This window comes from Stegastes partitus, unplaced genomic scaffold (genome assembly GCF_000690725.1).
Source record: "Stegastes partitus isolate 25-593 unplaced genomic scaffold, Stegastes_partitus-1.0.2 Scaffold634, whole genome shotgun sequence".
Lineage (NCBI taxonomy): Eukaryota > Metazoa > Chordata > Actinopteri > Pomacentridae > Stegastes > Stegastes partitus.
In genome coordinates, this window is record NW_007578365.1 from 88572 (window position 1) to 110785 (window position 22214).

The 22214-nt window shown below is 42.4% G+C and overlaps 2 protein-coding genes across 2 annotated transcripts; one reads left to right on the plus strand and one right to left on the minus strand.

Annotated features, from left to right (window-relative positions):
* The first annotated feature begins 180 nt into the window (after positions 1-180).
* On the plus strand, positions 181-10632 carry LOC103363126 (sushi domain-containing protein 4-like). Its single transcript, XM_008289743.1, has 11 exons — positions 181-362; positions 1010-1151; positions 3374-3565; positions 3790-3981; positions 4317-4508; positions 7142-7342; positions 7549-7740; positions 8039-8233; positions 8554-8686; positions 8818-9212; positions 9292-10632. Exons 2-11 carry the CDS (start codon positions 1034-1036, stop codon positions 9315-9317), a joined length of 1836 nt encoding a protein of 611 aa, XP_008287965.1. The 5' UTR covers positions 181-362; positions 1010-1033; the 3' UTR covers positions 9318-10632.
* A 717-nt stretch (positions 10633-11349) lies between these two features.
* LOC103363128 (sodium/bile acid cotransporter-like) lies at positions 11350-18729 on the minus strand. Its single transcript, XM_008289744.1, has 6 exons — positions 18649-18729; positions 14791-15197; positions 14475-14679; positions 13885-14063; positions 11821-12020; positions 11350-11700 (listed from the first exon to the last, which is right to left on the minus strand). The coding sequence occupies exons 2-6, from the start codon at positions 15147-15149 to the stop codon at positions 11687-11689; spliced, it is 957 nt and encodes a 318-aa protein (XP_008287966.1). The 5' UTR covers positions 15150-15197; positions 18649-18729; the 3' UTR covers positions 11350-11686.
* Between the last annotated feature and the right edge of the window lie 3485 nt (positions 18730-22214).

Consider the following 22214-nt stretch of genomic DNA (forward strand, 5'->3'; position numbering starts at 1 on the left):
AAGCAACAACAACGTATTCGCAGTCTTTACTTGTCAACACAAGCGGACTTTATTCCGCCAAATGTTTCGTAACTATGGACGCAAACACTCCCGGAAGTTGTAACTATGGGCATCTGTTACTATGACTACCGAACGAAATCGAGGGAGCTCAGCTGACGCTTCAATCAATGCAGCTAGCTAGCGTAGCGGGTCAAGCTAGGAGCTAGCTAGCGGTTAGCTGCGGTAGTCCCGCTCGGCTCGTTAAATCGTATTTTTGTGGCATCTGCAGCATCGTAAATGCCTTCGCCGAAGCTGAGACGTTGTCAATAAATGTCTGCAGTGTGACGCAGGGACGGTGGAGGTTTCGAGGCCGTGTTTTTGTGGTAGGTAACGTAAAGCAACGAGCCGTTTTGACGTTTAGCTAGCGTTAGCAAGCTAAGAAGGCTAATATTGATTACACTGGTACCCAGCGAAGCCTAACAATGAAAAGCAGTAATGGTATGCTCTGTTGCATATGCAGTTTCTAATATGTGATAGCACAGATACTAACCACGTAGCACCAGCATTGTGAACTCGGTTTGTAAATATTGGTGTCTTTTGTTTGGGCCTTGTGCTCTGTAACGCTATCAAAATGAGCTATCATAGCTAATAAGGAACCTCTGAAAATGGGTGTGTAGCAGCTGAGACGGAACCATTCAGTACCAGAGTTTAATATTATATGACGGGATTGTAATTTTCCAAAGCCAGTGCTTCGCTAAAACTGACAAATAACGAGACAATAGTGAGGGATTGATGTTGTGTTGTTTTCACCACTATCTGGCCAAATGCTCATACCGTTATCACCAGGCTTTTCCTCTCGGTCCTGTCATTGTAGCACCGTCCCACAATCACACCCATTTCACTGGCAGCTGTCCAAGCTCTGCAGTGTACCTGCGCCAGCCAGGTGTCAGCACACGGAGGCTATGGAGGACCGCCGCTTCATCCATGTGCTTTTATACAATTCTAACTGTTCGTTTTCCGATCGTACCAGGTTGAGTTGACTCTGAAGGGGAAGATGTGCAATGGAATGATAGAGTCAACATCAAAAGCCTCTCGGGCCCACACCTCAGCCACTGAACGGTCCTTCTTGTTGCTGGTGGTACTGACTGTAGTTTCCACTGGGCAAGGGTCAGGTAAGAGACACAATCTACAGTTATATATTAAACTAGTGGTGGATTGAAAAAAAATCTAATTAATTAGAGGCTTTATATTATTATTATTTTTAATCAAATGGCAATGTTTGACACAATAAGCAAAGTATTTTCAAGCCAAATAAATGTTGGTTGACAGCTGAATCAGTGGCACATATAGGATATTTTTGTCACATATACGTACACTTAAACACTTTTTTCCTCTATATTTATTCCTTCCCTTTTTATATCTGTCTACTACATTCACAGATGCAAACTCAAAGTGCAATTATAGACATTATAATCAACATTTTAAGACTTTTTGTCGTTATACTCTTTGTTGCACACAAACATGCTCTTATCCAAGCTGCAATCAGAAAATAAATTTTTAAAAAAAACTTTCCCTTCAACAAGCCAACAATTTCTGCAATTAATTAATCGAAATTAACGTGTTAAACTCTCAGCCCTAATATTACCACAACACAAAGATTTGTGGGTGATGCCTGAATTATACCGTTCTTTTCTCTGAGGAAACTCTACCAAACCAGCTTTGTCAACACACAGACCACATGATTGAATGTCATGGAGTCTTGAGACCAAAAGGATGTTGTAGCTTTTTCTACTGCACAGTGGAGACGTATTAATATTATAATCAGCTGCCTTTCAACACTGATTTTAACAAATGAAGGATTATCCCAGCAGATTTATTAACAGTAATAGCCCACACCCGATATAGCAGCCCTGTAGGTAGCTGCCATGATAATGATGACAAAATACAAATTCAGCCAGTGCCACTGACATATTATTTGTTCGTATAGTTTACATATTCAACTATGTAGTTGGGGAAAACATCAAGGGTTTTATTCACCCTGTTTGAACGTGTGGGACATTTTTACAGCAAGGTCCTAAATCGGAAAACTATCTTGCTATATAAAAAATGTCTTCCAGAGTAGACCGAACAAATCATCCCCCTGACTAATTTGTAATCAGACCATATTGCAGCCAAACAGACAATAAACAATTAACCTGCAGTGCTTTCATTTGTAGTGACGTTAAACTTGTTTTTCTGTAGACAGGTCACCGTACTAAAGGGAACGCCAGGTATCTGATTTGCTGTATTAGTGTCTGCAGTGTTACTCCCCTGACTGAGTAGATCAGACATCGGCCATGGCAAGGTTTCACAAATATAATTAACTGATTTTCCATGGAATTGCCTTGAAATTTGTCTCTAAAGTATTAAACTGTGACCCGTTGGCCTTTCCTGACACACCACACACACACACACACACAGTATGACGGTATTTACTGGAGAACTGCCGTGACATTAAAATGTTATCAGCTGAAAAAGTTTGTTGGTCCCATGACCCTTTTTGTACTGCTTTAACGAGCTGCTACCCCAGCAGTAGGACCATAATAATTCTGCTGTAGGCACTGTTCAATGAAAATAGATTTAAAAACATTGATATAAAACAGCATTTAACATTGGCTGAGTTTTCTCCTAAGTGGGTTTTTTGGAATGCAGATGACAAATGAGGTATACAAGTGTAATTTAAATAGTTTGTTCTGTAGCCTTTAGTTTCCTCGTGTGTATTATGTGTTGTGTGTGCATTTCATTAATCCTGTTAATATGTACTGATCAGCCTGAATCTGATTTGTCAAGCTGATAAACACTCAAAGTGGGTTTGTGGTGCCAGTGAGAACTCCTCGTACGGTGGTTCATGCTGTTTTGCTCATGTTGTGGAAGTCGACAGAGCTCGAGTCTCTGTTCCTTCATTTGACTCCACTTACAGCCAGACTCACTCACAGATCGAAGCTTTTTATACAACATCCGCTTTCCCACGACCCGGAAAACCTTACCCCTGTTTCCTTCAAAACAATAGGGCCCTTTGTGTGTGAGACCTGCAGAACTCGTGTACACCACAATGTTTTGAATAACTGCATATAGAATGGGATACTGAATGTGTGAACAACATTTTTCTTTTTTAATATTGTCTGTAGATATTGTGATGAATAATACTTCTCTGGCTGTCCTAACCAATTGTTAATGTTATAATGTCTTCTTTATGGGACGTCACTGCAGTGCCTTTTTAGTACACATACTTACCATACCTCATTCTGTGTCTGTATTAGTGACGTCTTCGGCTCAAATATCTGTTGTTTTAAAAATTCTACTAAAATACTGAGCAGTTTGACTCATTTTTATTTTCCTTTGGTCGTCTTCTTAGGATGTGTGAGGCCATACATGGTCCAGAACAGCTGGGTAAACCTGACAGAAACCAACAGGGGCTCCTTCCCCGTGGGTACAGTACTGCAGTACAGCTGTGACCCGGGTTACCTGCCAGATGGACCCGACATCCTCACCTGCACCGCACTGGGACGATGGACCTCTGACCCTCCACACTGTATACGCAGTGGAGGTACGATGCTCTGTCCACCACTCTCTCTCTCTTTATTGATCTGTTTTGTAATGAGCAGTTGTTTCTGTTGTAAGCAGCGAGCCAAACATTGTTTCTCATAAGTAAAAACATCTTTAGGTATTTTCAAGTTTAAATAATGTGGCACCAAAGTTTCTCATCATTGTTAGCCAGTTGTGCTCATACAGAGTTGATGCTTAATATGTTGTGTTTTTGTTCCCCATCAGCTTGTCTACCCTTTTCCAAACTCGACAATGGAGGCTACACCTGCCACCCGTCCCCCTGTCGAATGTTTTCCCATGGCACTGTGATTGAATTATTCTGTAACGAGGGCTTTGTTCTCAGTGAAGACTACAATTACCTGACCTGTCAGGACGGACAGTGGGATGGCCCGATGCATATCAACTGTGTAAGCCAAGGTTGGTCAGTCCTCCGATTCACATATGTTAGGAGGTTAATGTGTCGTCTTAAACGTGCACTTTTTAGCAAAATAATGCCAGAAAATGTTGGAGGGAGAGTCTTATCACTGTCTGCAGGTTTAGCTGTGGAGCATCTTCATTTAATTTAAGACAAATTTTCACACTATTTTATTTGTTATGCTTTGCTTTAACTCTAGTTTCTTCTGTTAAATTATTATGCATTTACCAGTAAAGCATTTGGTATTACTGTTGTAAAAGGTATATATATATATTGTATATAAACGAAATCTTAGGACTAATATGAACTGCTTTATTGCCATTTCCCCCTTTTAAAGGTTGCATTAGACCCTCCATGGTGCAGCATGGCTCAACTAATCTGACAGACACCAACAGGAGCATGTTCCCAGTCGGCACAGTGCTGCAGTACAGCTGTGACCCTGGTTACCTGCCCGCCGGACGCAGCATCCTCACCTGCACCGCACTGGGAGACTGGTCCTCTGAACCTCCTCGCTGTATACGCAGTGACGGTAAAGACAAACCTTCTCACGTCGTTCCCTAATTCTGCCTTTAGGCAAGACCAGGACACAAACTAAATGATTCATAACTTAAAGTTTACAATTCAAAATAGTAAAAGGGCAGACAAGAGAATCGTGGATCAAACAATTATCCTAAACAGAGTGAGAAATATTTTGTTCTCATCTTGGATTTAAAAGCAGTTAGAGTTCAGGCTATTCGAACGTCCACTGTGGGGTTAGTTCAGGTCTGTGCTGCGTGTTAACAAAATGCTGCTTCTCAATGTTTGGTCCAAGCTCTTGGAATGCCCAGTGGGACAGCTCCAGATGTCCTCAGGGTCTGAGAGGTTTAATATGTCACACCCATGTAAGAGATGTATTTTTGAGCTGAGCCACATATTGATTTATTTACAAATAGTAAGATTTTAAACATCAATTCTCTGATGGACAGGTAACCAGTGTAGGGATTTTAGAAATTGTGTTATGTTGTCCTATTTTTTTTTTTTGTCAAGACCCAAACAGGCATTCCAAATATGTTCAAGCCTGTTCTCCTATGAGGAGACCATTGCGGTAATCTAATCTACTGGAACTAAAGACGTGGATGGCCTTTCAAAGTCTAGCTTTGACATCGTTCCTCTGACTCTAGCAATGTTTCTAATTGATAGAAAGCTGAGGAAGTTATTGATTTGATGTGATTATGAAAATGTAAATTGGAGTCCAGGACAACAGCGCGATTTCTTGCTTGACTCTTAGTTGTAAAAGAGAGACTTAAGATAGTTGACTGACTGTCTGTCCTTATTCTGCCCAAAGGTAATTATGTCAGTCTTATCGCTATTTAGTTGGAGCCTCAATACAGTGACGCAGAGATTCAACGGGTCCATAATAACCTGGTGAAAGCAACATCTATACATTTGTGTATCCTAATGGGAACAGATACAAAGTGAACAATAGAGGTCCCAAAATGGACCCCTGTGGAACCCCACATCTCAAGGCCATTGCACTGACAGACAGCTAACAATCAAAACAAAGTACTTCCTGTAATGAAGATATAATTTGAACCATTCCAGAGAGTTCAACCCAGTTTTCTAATCTTTCTAACAGAATTGTGTGGTCCACTGTGTCAAAGCACCACTTACGTCTAATAGACTTAGAAGCAAGATTTTTTCCTGAGTCAGCATTTGAGGAAATGTAGTTAATTACCTAAATGAGTGTAGTCTCAGTGCTGAGATGGGGTTGAAATATTGACTAAATTAGAGCTTAGATTTACGCAATTTTCGTCCTGCTTCCTGACACTCTTTTCTGTGCCCTTACAGAATGAGTGTTTTCTCATGACGCCTTATGCTTCACACTGATCAGTCTGAAATTAAAATGCCTTACAAGCCAGTAGTCTGAGTGTGGGTCGACTTGGACCTGGTGGCCTAATGTGGGGGGTTGAAGAGAGTGGGGTGGTTCACCTGGGGGGGCAGGAAGGTGTTTGATGTCTCTAACTGTGGAGAAAATGGTCCATTAGCCGCTTCAGTCCACATCTATTTGGTTTGGGACCATTTTCTTTGAATTAATTTATCCTTCTGTCAATAATTTAGAGACGTCTACTGATAAATGATTGTATTTTCAGCCTGTGATGTCTCTCAAAAAGCTGAGAGAAGTCTTGTTTTAAAAGTCCTGATTTCCCTTTGCTGCTATCAACAGCTCTTACGTGCAGAATAATTTGTTTGACTCCTTTGTGCTTCATCGTTATCTGGAAGAGGAGCCTGGTTATGTCACTGACCGTGGCACTCGGATAGCTGCATGAGGATCCTGTCACTGTTCACAGAACTGATAGCGCCTTCTCCAACAAGCGACGCTTCTTTCTCCGTTATGTCTGCCACAGATTCTGTAACCTTGTGTGCGTTGTGCTCTTTCTGTGTTTTCACATTTCCCTTTGTGAATAAGATTAGTTTTTATTCCCTTTTTTTCTCATTCATACGAGTGCTTTTCAACTCGTTCACAGTCAGTTCAGAAGGTGTTTGATATTTGTTTCCGAGCCGTGTAGCTACTGTTTTTGCTCTTTTTCTTTCTGCGTTGTTTGGCTTCGCCCCAAGTCTCTTCCAGGTGACAGGGTTATCCTTCTGACTGGGCTCCACTTTAGCAAATTGAGGAAAGACACAGAATCATCCAAGTTTGGGACATCAGTGGTGGCGACATGGTTAACATTGCTTCAGTTAGTGGTAGCTGTACCCGTCTTACTACTAGTTCAGGAGCATCTCATGAAGTCTCTTCTCAGCTTCTAGAGTGAAAATCTTCACCTGAGGCGCAGCAGTTTCTTGTAGATCCGTCATGTCCTCTGCAGGATTTGAAACATTTGGACCATGGTGCATAATTAAAATTAACAGGGCTGACCTGGTTGGTAAATGGCCAGTAATTAGTCAGTAAAGCAAAGCCAGCAGAAGCAGGAACAAGCAAGAAAGCATCCACACACAGCAGGAGAGGAGGAAGTTGCACAAGTAGCATAAGTGTATTAATAATAGGAATACCCATGGATGCGAACAAAGCAAGTTTTTAGTACAAGCAGATACTCCACGATGAGTCATGATGGCACCCCAGTTCGACTTTATCCAGCATCAGTGTTTACACACATTAATTGTATTTTTTTCTCTCACCCTGTACAGTATGCCAGCCTCCATATCAACCAGAGAACGGAGGCTACACCTGCCATCCCTCTCCATGCAGACGGCTTACTCACGGCACTGTGATTCAGTACTTCTGCGATGAAGGTTATATCCTGAAGGGAGACTATAAGTTCCGGACCTGTCAGTATGGGAAGTGGGACAACCTCATGCCCATCAGCTGTGTCATGGAGCAAGGCAAAGGTAGAGTCGCTGACACATGTCAAAGCCTGTACCGACTCTCTCACAGGTCAAGACTTTTTTATTGTACGGTCTGTTCTTACTCAGTGTAACTATTCAGATCTCTGCTAAACTCTGTTGAACATGCTTTCTTTATTGCACTTTACTCGATATTCCTGTATAGACAAAGCAAATATAATTACAACTGTACTTTCATCTCTCTTGTAAAGGTTGTGTGAGACCCTCCATGGTGCAGCACGGCTCAACTAATCTGACGGACACCAACAAGAGCCTGTTCCCAGTGAGCACCGTGCTGCAGTACAGCTGTGACCCTGGTTACCTGCTGGATGGACCCAGCACCCTCACCTGCACCACACTGGGACACTGGTCCTCTGAACCGCCTCGCTGTATACGCAGTGACGGTGAGGACAGACTCCTCATTGTTCTGACTGTAATTCTGATTCTGCCTTTAGGCGACGTGAACTCTCCTTACACCTGGTATCAGTGGATGTACTGTAGCCTGAATGAATAGATAGCATCAGACAAAGCAGCTCTACAGGAAGTCAGAGACACATTTTCAGCTTCCAGTTACTGTGATGACAAAAATATGAAGATGCTTGTTTTGTAATTGGCTTCACTTGACTATTAAAGTTTATACTAGATGTTTGTTTTGCTGTTTTTTTTATTCATCACTGATTTGCTCTGCTTTCCCTTCGACAGTATGCCAGCCTCCCTACCAGCCAGAGAACGGAGGCTACACCTGCCATCCCTCCCCATGCCGAAGGCTTTCTCATGGCACTGTGATTGAATATTTCTGCGATGAAGGTTATATTCTAAAGGGAGACTATAAATACCTGACCTGTCAGTATGGGGAATGGGACAGCCAGATGAAGCTGAGCTGCGTCATGGAGCAAGGTAAAGATCAGATGATGCATTTAAGGGTCAGTATCATTATGAAGGGCCTTTTGGTGTCGTCATCAGAATCACTATGTTATCATTAACATGTTCCAACATAATGAAAAGTTTAGCTGTTATTCCAAATGTCCATACATTGACTCACAAATCAGTAGGGCTGGACTCGAATATCCAAATATGCGGGCGCTGTGGTGGTATCCCCCACCCCAAATCCTAACCTTTCCCTCAAAGGCACTTTTTTGGTGACATTGACCCTTAAACTGTTTGGTCTGTAATCCAAAGTTCTGCACAGGCAACCATGTCAACCGTTTGTTTCACAGACAGCAACCCAACTTTGCCGTTACGGATGCCAGCCTTGTCTATAGTGGCGTCCACGGCCAGCTCAGTGGCTTTCATCCTGCTCCTTGTGGTGCTGTTTGTTCTTCTACAGCCAAAACTCAAGACTCTCCATCGGTGAGTCTGCCCTCAGAATCAGTTGTTCGCTGCCAGCTTGTTATAGTTGAAACCAGAGGCTGTGGTTATGGGGACTAGTCATGAAAGAAACTATCCGACAGGTTGACTTTCCTCTTGTCGTCCACACGCAGACATGATCAGGGGGTGTCTGGCCAGCCCGTGTCCATCATGGTGGAGGGAGTCCAGGTGACTCTGCCGTCCTACGAGGAGGCTGTGAGCGGTGGCGGAGCCTCGGCCTCAGCTCTCAGCTCTGAGTCTCGGGTCCAGATCGTGCTGTCTGAGGGTCAACACGCCACAACGCCAGAGGCTGGCCCCTCTAGGCCTTCGTCCCTCAAACAGCAGCAGTCTGAGATGGCTGTGGTCCACCCCGCGCCGCCGTCCTCATCGTCCTCGTCGCCATCATCCTCCACCTGGGTTCTGGAGCATGCAGGTGCCGCAGGAGGCACCTCGTCCTTACAAAGAAGGCCGTCTGCAGGCAGCGACCAACACAGCCTGTCTCTAGACTCTGAGATGGACTACTCTGACGGTAAAGCTAGTTTTTATACACACTTCTCTCCACCTGTTTAAAACCCGTACGTCGTAATAACGCTGACTTTTATCTGCAGATATGCCATTGCTGAAGGAGGCCTGAAACATGCTGCAGCCTTTGGACTTACTCAAGACGACTAGCTTTGCTACTGACCTGTACTGGTGAGCAGGAGTTTGTCAACACAGCTGTCAACATAGAAAAGGCCCGACTGCAGAGGCTCTGAGTGAAGCTGTGGGTCACTCAGAATATTTCATCTGACCATCCCAAAGGAGAACAAACAAAGGCTTCACATGTACATACATGCTTACATTTTTATAGTAACTCCCACGCTATGTTTGTATGTCTCATGTCTGTGGAACAAAGGAACGGGCACTTCAGGAGGAATGTGTCTTCAAGGCTGTTGGAAAAAAAAATGACTGGTGGGTTTCGGCTGGATGAGCAAAAGCTGTAAACTCACTTTGGGAGCTAATCATGTCATCTGTGTCTTGTTTACGGTTCTTTTTCTTTGACCAAACGTCCCGCCATTTATTAAAACATTGGCAAAGATGCATGAAGGCCAGGTTACTAGATTGTCGTCCAGTTTATGTACGCTCACGGCATCGTCTTTAAAAGTTTTGTGATTCTAAATGAATAATTAACCACGACTCACATCATTCCACTTGTCACTGTACAGTATAAGGCTGCTTGTCCGTCCAAGAGTTCACTCTGCCGAGCTGAGGGCCTGCGTTCAAACATATTCCATCCCTCCGAACAGTTTCATATTCAGAGAGATTTCCTTTGTCATACCCTTTCCCCCAATGGCCTTAGCTTTCCACTTCTATGCACAGGTATCTATAATATGTGAAATAAGGAAATTTAAAAATGAATGTCAGTTAAATGCCTCCACCGCTTAGTGATATTAATACGTGGCTTCGTCAGACGCATCACTTGTACACCAGAAAATATTATCTTCTTAATTTATTCAGGCTGCTTGAGAAATTCCTGTTTTAAGTGTAAATGGGGAAATCCAAATGTGTATTTAATTTATTTGTGCCCAGAACGCTGTTGATCAGCCATGGCTTCTGTTGACGCCTCCACGGCTCATGGAAACTTTAAAAAAAAAGTAGGTCTTTTCACTTTTTGCAGCTTCACTTTTAATTCTACCGCAGGCACGTTATATGTGACACTGTAAAAGTGGTTGGGAAGATCCAACGCCAAAAAAAAAAAAGAAAAGAAAAAGTGTACAGATTAGTGTAATGTCAGTGTTCACTTTGTTTGACCGTCCATTGAGTTTACTTTTGGACTGAGGAATGATGGAATTTTTTTGTGAAGATGGTATTTTAATATATGTAAAAAAAATCAAAAAACGTTTTAAGTTATGTTTACTCTGTATATATCATATGATCATTTTGATTAAATATTATTTGAGGTGTTGAAATTGCTCGTATGCTTTTTTTTCTGATTTTCCCCTTATGACACATTACAAAAGGTCTGAAAAAGAAAATGACACATCAGTAGATGATCTCTCCCCAGGACGGTGAACCCACATCCACACCTAGCCACTAGAGACCCTAACGAACCCCACTGTGGCACTAATGGCTCACATAACGAGGGGGAGGAGCAACAAACCCCCAATTCAAACCGTTAATGGCTCCTTAAGGATATCTGGAACTCCCAACTAGTCGGTCAGAACTGATGAAGCCTCTTGGATGAGAGGTGGAACATCTTCAAGGAACTCAAGCAAATCCAGCTGCTAGGATTGATCCACCAGAATAACCACGACCTGGATGACTGAGGGGCTGCAAGGTGGCGCAGTTGGTAGCACTGTTGCCTTGCAGCAAGAAGGTTGCCGGTTCGCGTCCCGGTTCTCCCCGTGCAGCGTGGGTTCTCCAGCTTCCTCCCACACAGTCCAAAAACATGCCGAGGTTAATTGGTGATTCTAAATTGTCCGTAGGTGTGAATGTGAGTGTGCTTGGTTGTCTGTCTCTCAGTGTGGCCCTACGATGGACTGGCAACCTGTCCAGGGTGTCCCCTGCCTTTGCCCTGAGTCGGCTGGGATGGGCTCCAGCCCCCCCGCGACCCTAATGAGGATTAAGCGGTGTATAGAAAATGGATGGATGGATGGATAACTGAGAATCTTCACAGACACGACACATCAGAAATTTGCAATTTTATGAAATTTTTAAAAAACGCTAACACGACTTCAGCCATAAAGTTTCTTACATCAGATATTTTGTGTGCAAATATATATATATATATACATTATAAACATTACAGTTCTACTTCAACATGCACTACTAGGAGTTTACATTGTACAGGCTTGATTAAATAAATAACTATAGTGTTAGTGATTACAAATGATTGGACGGTCTTTCAGACCCCCGTCAAAGGCCTGAGTCACAAATATGCAGGTGACACCGAGGCAGCGAGGGTTCTGACTGGCTGCGCTCCCACCGTGTAGGATCTTTGTATCCCTCTCCAGCGCCGCGTTGTCACGGCTGTTTATCTGTTGAAGAGAAGGTCGACGTTAGACTTTGTGTTGATCTGAATTCGAGTGCGTGTAGCTCGTCCGACCCCTGATCCTAGCAGCGCTCCGTGAAAACAGGCGTGCAGCTGTGACACTAACCCTCGGTATGCGGCTTGAATGTTTGGTAACATCTGAAGGCCAGGGCCAGCAGCAGGGCCTCGGTGCACTGGAATGTGATGTACAGCAGGGGGAAGAGGAACATGGGTCCGATGACCTGCGGAGGAAAGGCCACCTTCAGGATGGCGGTGCACAGCTGGATGTTTTGACACCCCGTCTCCATGGAGATGGTTCTGCAGCATCTGGAAAGCAGTGAGGTATTTTTTTAATCAGCTTAATATACTTGGGTACATTTTGATTTACAGTGTATCCTAAAAATGACTGGAACACAGGATGGTTTGTCCAAATCCATCTCTGCTGTGTGACTGAACATCTCATGTTTATGCATATTGAGAAAGTCGTGTCTGATATATTACTTTAGGACCATATTCAGATACTTTACATATAGAAAATATAATGAATTGAAATTGGCATTTAGTGCACAGTGTTGTAACCAAGATGCACAAAAGTTAAAGTGCTCACATTGCAGAAAAATAAATGTATATGTACTTATAGTTTCATTTACACGTTTTGCTGCTGTAGCTGGTTGAATCAAAGCTAATTTGAACTATTCTTTACACTGCTGGGTTTTTAGGTTTTTAACAGTGCCTCATATTTTTACAAACTCATAACACTGCAACACTTAAATACTACAACCTGTCAGCTTTTTGTACAATACAATTTCCCTCTGAGGTTTCACAAAGCAGAGTTAATTTGTAACTATGAAGTCAAGTATAGTACTTTAATTTTGCCCTTATTGTACTTGAATTAATTGTGGGAAATCCATCCATTTTCTATACACTGTTTAATCCCCACTAGGGTCATGGGGGGCTGGAGTCTATCCCAGCTGACTCAGGGTGAAGGCAGGTTCACCTGGACAGGTCACCAGTCTATCACAGGGCTACACTTAGAGACAGACAACCAAGCACACTCACATTCACACCTACGGACAATTTAGAATCACCAATTAACCTCAACATGTTTTTGGACTGTGTGGGAGGAAGCTGGAGAACCCGGAGAGAACCCACGCTGCACGGGGAGAACATGCAAACCGGCAACCTTCTTGCTGCGAGGCAAAGGTGCTAACCACTGCTCCACCTTGCAGGCCACTGTGGGAAATTTGTCCCAATTCCACACTTTATACAAGATCTACACTGTAAAAAATGTACTTGAGCTGCATTTGAAGTAAAATACATTTTCTTTGTGGTTTGATAAAGTCGACTTTTCTGGATTCTCTCAGTAAAATGACTCTTTGAATCCTTCAAACCGATGTTTTAATTTTAGTAAACGTGCAAAAGATTAGGTGTACTACTCCTTTAGCATTGTGCACGTGATGTCCACGTATTTTCCATTTAGTTAAAGCAAATACTTAAGTTGGAAAAACTAGAAACTTCACATTTACTTTCCCTAAAATAAAGTTGCAACTATGCAAACTCTTGATCTAGTTGATATAACTTAAACCAGTGGCTTTAACATTACTTGTTAACTTCATTTGGATAAACTTAATTCAATTGTGTGTTACCAAACAAAGCAAATCATCTAAGATGGTCTGAAAGTTTTTCAGCGCAATCAGGTTTGATGCATGTGTTTCATTCACACTGGAGAAAAAATGCTGACAGGAGGAGTTTGCTGATGAGACAGAAGCCATGCAGTACCAGATAATTTCATCTCTTGACTTCATTAAAAGTTCTTCAATTAAGTAAATCCCAATAAATCAGAATCACTCTTTGGCTGAACTGTTCACAAATCAGTCTGTTCAGTTGTGGTGTGATTGCTTCATATTCACTACAAGCCAAAAACATGTATACAATTATCTCACATTAAAAAAAAAAAAAACTTGCTTACAGCTGCAAAGTTTTAAAACTTTGTAGACCTTGGCAATGCATATTATTTGTGCTTTCTTTCCGGGACATTTTGTTCCAGGTTTCAGTTTGAGCTGCATATATTCAGGAATGTGATGCCTCATCTCCTCTTGCACAAAGCAGGAAAGGACATCGCATTTGTTGAGTGTGTAGTTTGGCAATGAGACGTGGCTGCAGAGATGCTTGTTCTTGTGTGTTCACCTACCGTGGAGTCTGTCCGCAGACGGCAGACATAACATATCCCAGAATAAAGCCAATCAGTGGCATCAGCGCAGCCACACAGAGGACGTCCGGCACGAAGATCTGCCATATGATGTCTTTGACGAAAAAGCCGGACAGGATGCCGACTGCGATGGTGGCGATGGTCCAGATGGTGAGACCAGCCTGTCAGGAAAACAAAAATACGTTACATCGGTCGATTTATCTCAAACCACAGCATCAAAAATCCTTTTTTCCACTTCACAAATGCAGCAAATGTCATCTGAAAGGTCTGGTTTGAGTTAGCAGTGAAACTAATGATTTCCTATTGCTCAAACATTACTTTTTAATCACAACCACAAACGACATCCACGCGATTTGATGACCAGTTTTTCGTAAATGCAGCTCGTTGACCTTTCCACAGAAGACATAAATAAAGAGTCACACTGTAAAACCGCAAAAACACACAATCACCAAATAGCTGCTTCATGTTCAGAGTTCTGGTTTTGTTCAGAGCATCTGTAGGGTGCATGCTTTCCCTGCTACGACAGGTCAAAACAGATCATCTGTTCTCCTGTTTCATTCCAGGAATCTCACTTTGGTGACAATCGGTGAGTAGTTTGGTCTGTAGTGATTGATCAGGATGCCGATCGCGCAGGGCACCAGGATGAACGAGAGACTGATGATGATGCCGACGTACGGCACGGCCTTTTCCAGACCGGGGAAGCCCTGGGAGCAGATATACAGCAGCAAAGGCATCAGACCCAGCGCCGCGATGCAGGAGCAAGTGGTCATCACGATGCTGGAAGAAGAAACATTATTTTAGACTATGTGGAAGGCTAAACAATCCACTTGTTTGGTACAATGGCAGCCATGTGGTACGACAGCAAGTTGTGGGTATGGATCCATTTACCTGAGGTTCATGTCACCCTGTAGGACCAGAGCAAAAATGTTTGAAACGCTTCCCCCCGGACAGCAGCCGCAAATGAGCACAGTAATGGCCTTTATGGGATCCATGTGCAGGGCTTTGGCCAGGCAGAAAGCAGTGAAGGGCATGATGCCGAACTGGGCCAGCAGGGCAATGACGACTCCTTTTGGCTTCAAAAGATGAACCTTGATTTTAGAGATCTCCATCGTGCAGCCGAGGGATATCATCGTGATGAAGAGGATGACGACCACTAAAATATTAATGGATTTGTCGAGCAGCGTGGAGCTGCCCGGCGTCCCAATGGTTCCATTGCCGGACACGTTGTAGACTTCGCTCCCGTTCATGGTGGCACTGATCCCGACGCTTTGTTTTTATTGTGCTGCGGCTTTCACCTGTCACACAAAGCAGATAGAAGATTTGATTAGTTGCTTTTGTTGGTGTCTTATTTAAGGGTTTACATTTCACCACTGATAAAACCCCGAAAAACTCATCTCGTTGTATCAAAATTATACATTTAGAAGTTTGTTTCCTATAAAAACAACCCTTAAACTGGCTTGTGATGTAGCACCAGTCCCTGCCTCTCTCTCCATGCGCTGCCTTGCCGCTCGCTGCACTTCGAGCACACCAGCTCACCTCCGACTCAAACACTGTAAAACTAATCTAAGTGTTTTTGAGACCGCCGTTAGTAAACTGCAGTTTTAAGGTGGAACTATTCAGCCATGTTGGTGCATCTTCTAGCACACATAAAACCACCATGTGGACGTGTTAACGAGAAAAACAACAAAACAAGAGCAATCAATCAAAACAAAACAAACATTTTAGCTTGTCTTCAAGAACTGGAAATACCACCTTGCAGTTGTACGCCTCTGCCAACCACTCAAACTGTGATTTACACATAACGGTCACAACATTCACAGCGTTCCTTTGTGTTCTTGAGTTACAGCGTTGTGTAATTATGGGGGTACTAATGCTGCAAAACTATCTGTAAACATGTATGGAGAGTTGTTTGTCTGTAGTGAGATGTGTGAATGTGTGAAAGGGAATTGTAAAAGATTCGTCAATGTAGGGCTGCAAGGTGGAGCGGTGGTTAGCATCGTTGCCTCGCAGCTTGAAAGTCGCCGGTTCGCGTCCCGGTGGGGGCACTGGAATCTTTCTGCGCGGAGTCTCCATGTTCTCCCCGTGCAGCGTGGGTTCTCTCCGGGTTCTCCAGCTTCCTCCCACACAGTCCAGAAACATGTTGAGGTTAATTGGTGATTCTAAATTGTCCGTAGGTGTGAATGTGAGTGTGTTTGGTTGTCTGTCTCTAAGTGCAGCCCTGTGGTGACCTTCATCCTAAATCAGGTGGAATAGGCTCCCGTGACCCTAGTGAGGATTAAGCGGTGTATAGATAATGGACGGATTCGTCAATGTGTAAAAAGATTTGCAACTTATCTGTAACCTCTGGGTTTCTGTTCCCTGAGCTCAGGCTCACAGGATCGTTCATTTTGGCTGCGTACCACTCTGCTGTTCTTTACCTCAGTAGTTGTGCCGCCTGAAGTTACAGATACGAATCTCTCAGTGCAGCAAAATGTTTGAAAAGACAGCCAATGGTGAAGCCTGCTTGACTTGTAACTGGTGACTTGTCTGTATTTCCAGCACTTGTAGCCAAATACTTAGACTTGTCATCTGTTAATATCTTTGCACGCACTGACAAATCTTTTTACACCTCAACGAATCTTTTAAGAATCTTTTTACACGTTCCCATATCTTACTACAGACACACAGATTGAGACACACAACTCTCCATTTACAAATAGTTTCTCTACAATAATAACCCCATATACAACGATCAGAAAGCTGTTTCAGTGGAACATAGGGATCTAACAGTGAAGTTGACCTTTGTTCATTTGGATATGAACATCTTCCTCATTTTATGATATTTGTGTGATTTTTTTCCCCAGAATTTGCACATGAAATCCAAATTTGAGTCTTAAAAACGATGTGTTGTCTGGTCACTTTGTTCACCAAAAACTCACCAGTTCATCTCTGAGCTGAAACATGCGACTTTACTGTTAAAGAAGCAACTAAATAATTCCCCCAAAGTATCTGGAAGCTGTAGCCGTTTGCAAACATCACTCTAGATGGCATAAATTCTGCATTACTCGTTGGCTATTTTCAGCTTTCTCATGGGATAACTTGATTTTTGGCTTTTGGATTTCTTCGATTACTGTGTGCCGCAGGACCAGCCGACAAAAGACACTTCTAGACACGTTGGCGAGGAACACTTAGTATTCATGTCATGTCCTCTCTAGCGAAGAAAACAAGCCGTTACTTTACTACGTCCACAGTGAGTAGAAGTCGTGATAATGCGGAACAAAGGAGTCACATCCTTGAATAGGAGTGGAAAAACAAGCGTAAAAAGTAAAATCTGCATTATTTTCTATTCAATAAGACGTAAAGTAAACATATTATTTGGGATTTAGGGGTTGGATTAAATGTAAAGTTGGATTTAGGCTTTTCCTTTGGTAGAACAGCAAGAGAAGATGAAGTTCTTAAAGAGGAAGAGGAACCAGCATGCGATTTATTTGGAAGAAAATGGAAAATGTTCTGCTTCCATTATTGTTTTCATATTGTGTTCTTGCATAACCTGCTATGCATTGAACTGATTGTTGCCATATAGAGCCGTTGTTATGGGTTTGCATCTGGGGTTTTATTACATCACATTTTACAGCCGCCATACGAGGCTGACTTTATTCTAAAGCCAACTTCTTCTGGATTGTGGCCAAATTTTAACGTCTCACAGACCACCGCTTTGAAATAAAATTCCATCAAAGCACACCATGTTGTGAATGAGTGCTAACGCTGACATCAGGATGGACTGAAGTCCTCTCCACTGACAAGAAGGCATGTCTGTTACTGATAGCTCATTCTAATGTTTGGTCACTGTGCAAAAATTTGACTCCAGAAGACCAACATGTCTAGCATCATGACTTCAACATCACAGCTGCTCTGGATGCAACAGTTTTATTTACACATAAACTTGGGTAACAATTTTGCTTATGATATTTTCTGGAGGTTTTAAAAGCCGTTGAACCCAAAGATAAAAGATGTCAGTAAATCTGAAGGTAATAGGAGGGTTAAAGGAGTCGACATCATGTTCAGATTTAGTTTTTCAAACACCAGTGGGACTTTTTTGAGTTTCTCTCATCAGACATGAGTTACTCGTCCAAGCTTTCACGTGTCTGCATAACATCCGATCTTCAAGAGAAAGATGCTTTTCTAAGCAACCAATCTGCAAACCTCAAGTACACGCTGTTAAAATGCTTTATGGTGAAAAGTTGTTGTTAAAATGTAAATTATTGCTTCATTTGCCAGAAGAAGTGCAAGTTAACAACTGTATGTGTAAAAATAAAACCTTAAAAACAATGTAATCATGTACAATCCTCAGTCCACACGTGCTTTTCTGGATCTAATTTATAGTTAATCATCAGAAAATGTTCAAGATGTACGACTTGTTCCCAAAGTGAGACGGAAGTCTGCTTTACATGCTCCAACTTTAGACAAATGTTTTCAAAAGCCTTCAAAGGAAATATTCCTTTTTAGAGATCATGTGGCTGATTTTTGTCTCTTATTGTAACTGGCACATCTCCAGAACACAATCCTCTGTGCAGCCTCATACAACTCATCCATTCATGCCTCAACGAACAAACACACACAAAAGAGCCTCACTGTTGCTCTACATAGTCCTGCATCACAAATGTGGTTTACTTCAGCACAACTCCACAACTGTGTTCCATATAAACTGGAGCCACTCGTCTCCAACATCTTGCAACGGTCGGCTCCGCGATAAAGACTCTCACTTACCTTCATTTCAGGCCAGTGGCTCCGGCTTCAAACACCCACACACACTTGTTCCTTTCTCGCCTCACATTCTCCTGTTCAGCTCCTTTTCTCTGTGTTTGAATCCCCGTGTCCTCCCCTCTCCGTCACATGGCCTCATGACAACATGGTAGGTGTAAACACTGCAAGCTGCCCCCCCAAAAAAGCAAAAAGCACCACTCTCTACTGGATTGCACAACTCTCATGTGGTGCACAGACTTCCAGAGAATCCAGTTTTTTAATGCAGTTACTGGAAGTGATCCTGCGCTCTCGGCAACGCGTTGCCCCCTCGTTTCGTTTGCAGGGCACCGTGGGAAAGTTTGACATCAGCCGGCTTGATAATGTGGAAAGAATGCAATTGCTTCTGTACGCGTAAAAAGAGGCACTTTTTCATTTGGCCTCGCTCGCACTTGTAAACAGGCTGTTAATTAATATTATGCAATCAGGCAGAGGATGGAGTTTGCCTGGCAGGAGTTATCGGTCTTCTCAAAAGGGGGCCTTTTTTTTTAATTGCGAGGTGCTTTAGTGAAAACAAGGAACCAACTATGTAACACAAGACTGAAATGCTGTTGGCCTAATCTCTAAAGTATGCTGGAGATTAGGTTGAAATTAAAGGGGGCTGCCTCACGTACGGCCTTTCAGTCCAACAAGCTGAGTTGTGGAGCTTCTGTCACCGACGTCTGGGTTCCCAAACAGCATCAACATGAAGCAACTAACCCACTTTTAAACATAAACAGGCCAAGGTTAAGGTTTTGAGCGATTGTTGAATTGTATCGATCTTGTTTTTTAAATCATTTTTAATAGGTTATGGCAACAATATGATATCAAGCTCATTTCGCTGTAAATATGTAGTCTGGAATCATGGTGGTGGTGGAGATAGTGGCTTTTCATGTAGCTAACATTGCGTACTGATATGCAGTAATCTGTTGTGATGTAATGCACTGGAGGTAAAGTGACATGCTGTTTTAACTTGTACAAAAAATGTTGTGGAGCAACAAGTAGTGAGTAAACAAGACGGTTACATGTGAATGTGAAGTGCGAATAGTGGCACATACTGTAGGCCATGTCCATCAAAGGTCCCATAAGACTTTTTTTTAAATTTTTTTTGATATTTTGTGGTTGTTATAAACTTGAAAATGTAAAAAAAAAAAAAAAAAGATGTTAGGACCTTTACGTCTGTCATTTCTTAAGCTGTCAATGATAAGATTGCCTCCAGCTTTACAAGCCAGTGAAGACTTGACACAGTTATTGCGTAACACCTACCTGATTGTCAATCACAGAGGCAGACTGAGTGTTTGATCTGAATTCCAGACCTCTGATATCCCTGTTCCGTGTCACTCTCTGACCGGAGTCCTCCATCGATGAAGAAGCCATCCTCGCGTTCCTGAGAGGACATACAGTCGTCCTCAAATTTTTTCATACCATTCCATTAAAGAAAAGGCAAAATTCACAATAGTCACTCAAATAACTTCCATCCATCCATTATCTATACACCGCTTAATCCTCACTAGGGTCATGGGGGGCTGGAGTCTATCCCAGCTGACTCAGGGTGAAGCCAGGTTCACCTGGACAGGTAACCAGTCTATCACAGGACTACACTTAGAGACAGACAACCAAGCACACTCACATTCACACCTACGGACAATTTAGAATCACCAATTAACCTCAACATGTTTTTGGACTGTGTGGGAGGAAGCCGGAGAACCCGGAGAGAACCCACGCTGCACGGGGAGAACACGCAGAAAGATCCCGGTGGCCCCACCAGGACGTGAACCGGCGACTTTCTTGCTGCGAGGCAACAGTTCTAACCAACTGCGCCACCTTGCAGCCCGAAATCATCTTTTTGAGAATGTTAATTATATTCAGTTTATATGAATTAAACCATGGAATTGGGGTCTTGTCTGATTAAATCTGTTCCTGTTTATTGCTGTTTTTGACAACTATTTGTACTTCTAAGGTAAAGTTTTTTTTTTCTTTCTTTCTGTCTTTTTTAAAATTTTTATTTTTATCTGGTCTCTCATCTTACTACACAGTGTTTCCATTGATTTCAAATTGTATTTCCTTCCTCAAGCCAGTTAAAATGAATTTTATTAGAAAAATATGAATTCACATTTTTATTATTGTTGTTGAGTATAAAAGTAGGAAGCCAATGAGACAATAACCTAAAGAATCATCTCATTATATCGATTCATGAAGCTCTACTGTTGCAGCTACCGCTCATCTCATTCAACATTTCAGTCTTGTAACTACAGCACAGCATCCAGAAGCTTCTTAACCTTCGATATTATGGAGTATTTATGTACCAACAAAGTGCACAATGAAAATGATGATTCTGTCAAGGAGGTCAGCTGATTTAGGCAGCCTCGTTTTGTAAAACTCTGCTGCTTTGACGAATGTTTTACTGGAAAAAGTGAAGAGCAGGAGACAAAATTTAAGCGGTTTGCAGAACATGGGGGGACGTCTTTTAAATCTGTTATTTAAGCTTAAAAATCAGAATCCCAATACGTTTTATTGCCAAGTAGGTTTTCACATTCAAGGAATTGTGTCTTGGTGTTTTGGTGCATAACAGTAAACCCTGACATGCACAACATTTAAAGAAGGATTGGATTGTTTTTAGAAAAGTAAGTGCTGCAGTTCAAATGAAATTAAAAGCAAATATAGCAAATCAAATCTATTATAAAGGAATAAAGCAATAAAAATATTTGCAATGTTAAGTGAGACAGCTTCACAGATTGTACAGGAATGTGCACAATCACACAATATGTGGTGTTAACAAGCTGAAATATTCACTGTGTTAATGTAATACATTGATTAAAGGCTCTGATGGGGCAGAGAGGTAATGTCACTGGGCTCTCTGGCCCTGTTGATGAGGCATTTTATTTAGTTTAGTTCCTTCCTGATAATAATTCCTATCTTTGCGGTGCTGCAGGAGGCTTATAAGCAGTGATATCTTGCTGCTGAATCTATTTAAAGGTCTTGTGGAGGAAAATGAGCAACTATGGATGGTAGCTGGGGGGGAGGGCAGCTGAAGTGAGCTAGGCCACCATCTGGCCTCATAATCATACGCTGGGAGGAGAGCACGAGCGTAGATGTTGGAGCACTGCTAACAAAACAGCAGACAGCAGTAACAATGCATTTCATAGTGCAGCATCATGATTTGCATTCAGAGTATATTTTTAGCCAATATGTGGCATCAGATGTGATTATACAGGTTTAGGGCTTTGGAAAGTTATTTACATTAAAATACAGCCCATATATTTAAAATGTGTTTTGTAATATATTTTATTATTGTACAATTGTAAATATTGTAGTCCAGTGGAGAGAGAACACTGCTGGTCCTGAGGCTGCTGTGTTTGCAACTTGTATGAGATAACGGTATATTTCAGTGGGCGCGTCCAAAAAAGTGGACTTGTGGGAAATGTAGTCCAATTTCCTGGCAATGACTCCAACGCAGAGCGGTGCTTCGTCACCGAGTTACCTCATTTCCCAGAAGTCCCTGCCCTTTTGCGCCTGCGCCGTGTGTGTTTTCCCGTCCATGTGTAGGCGAATCA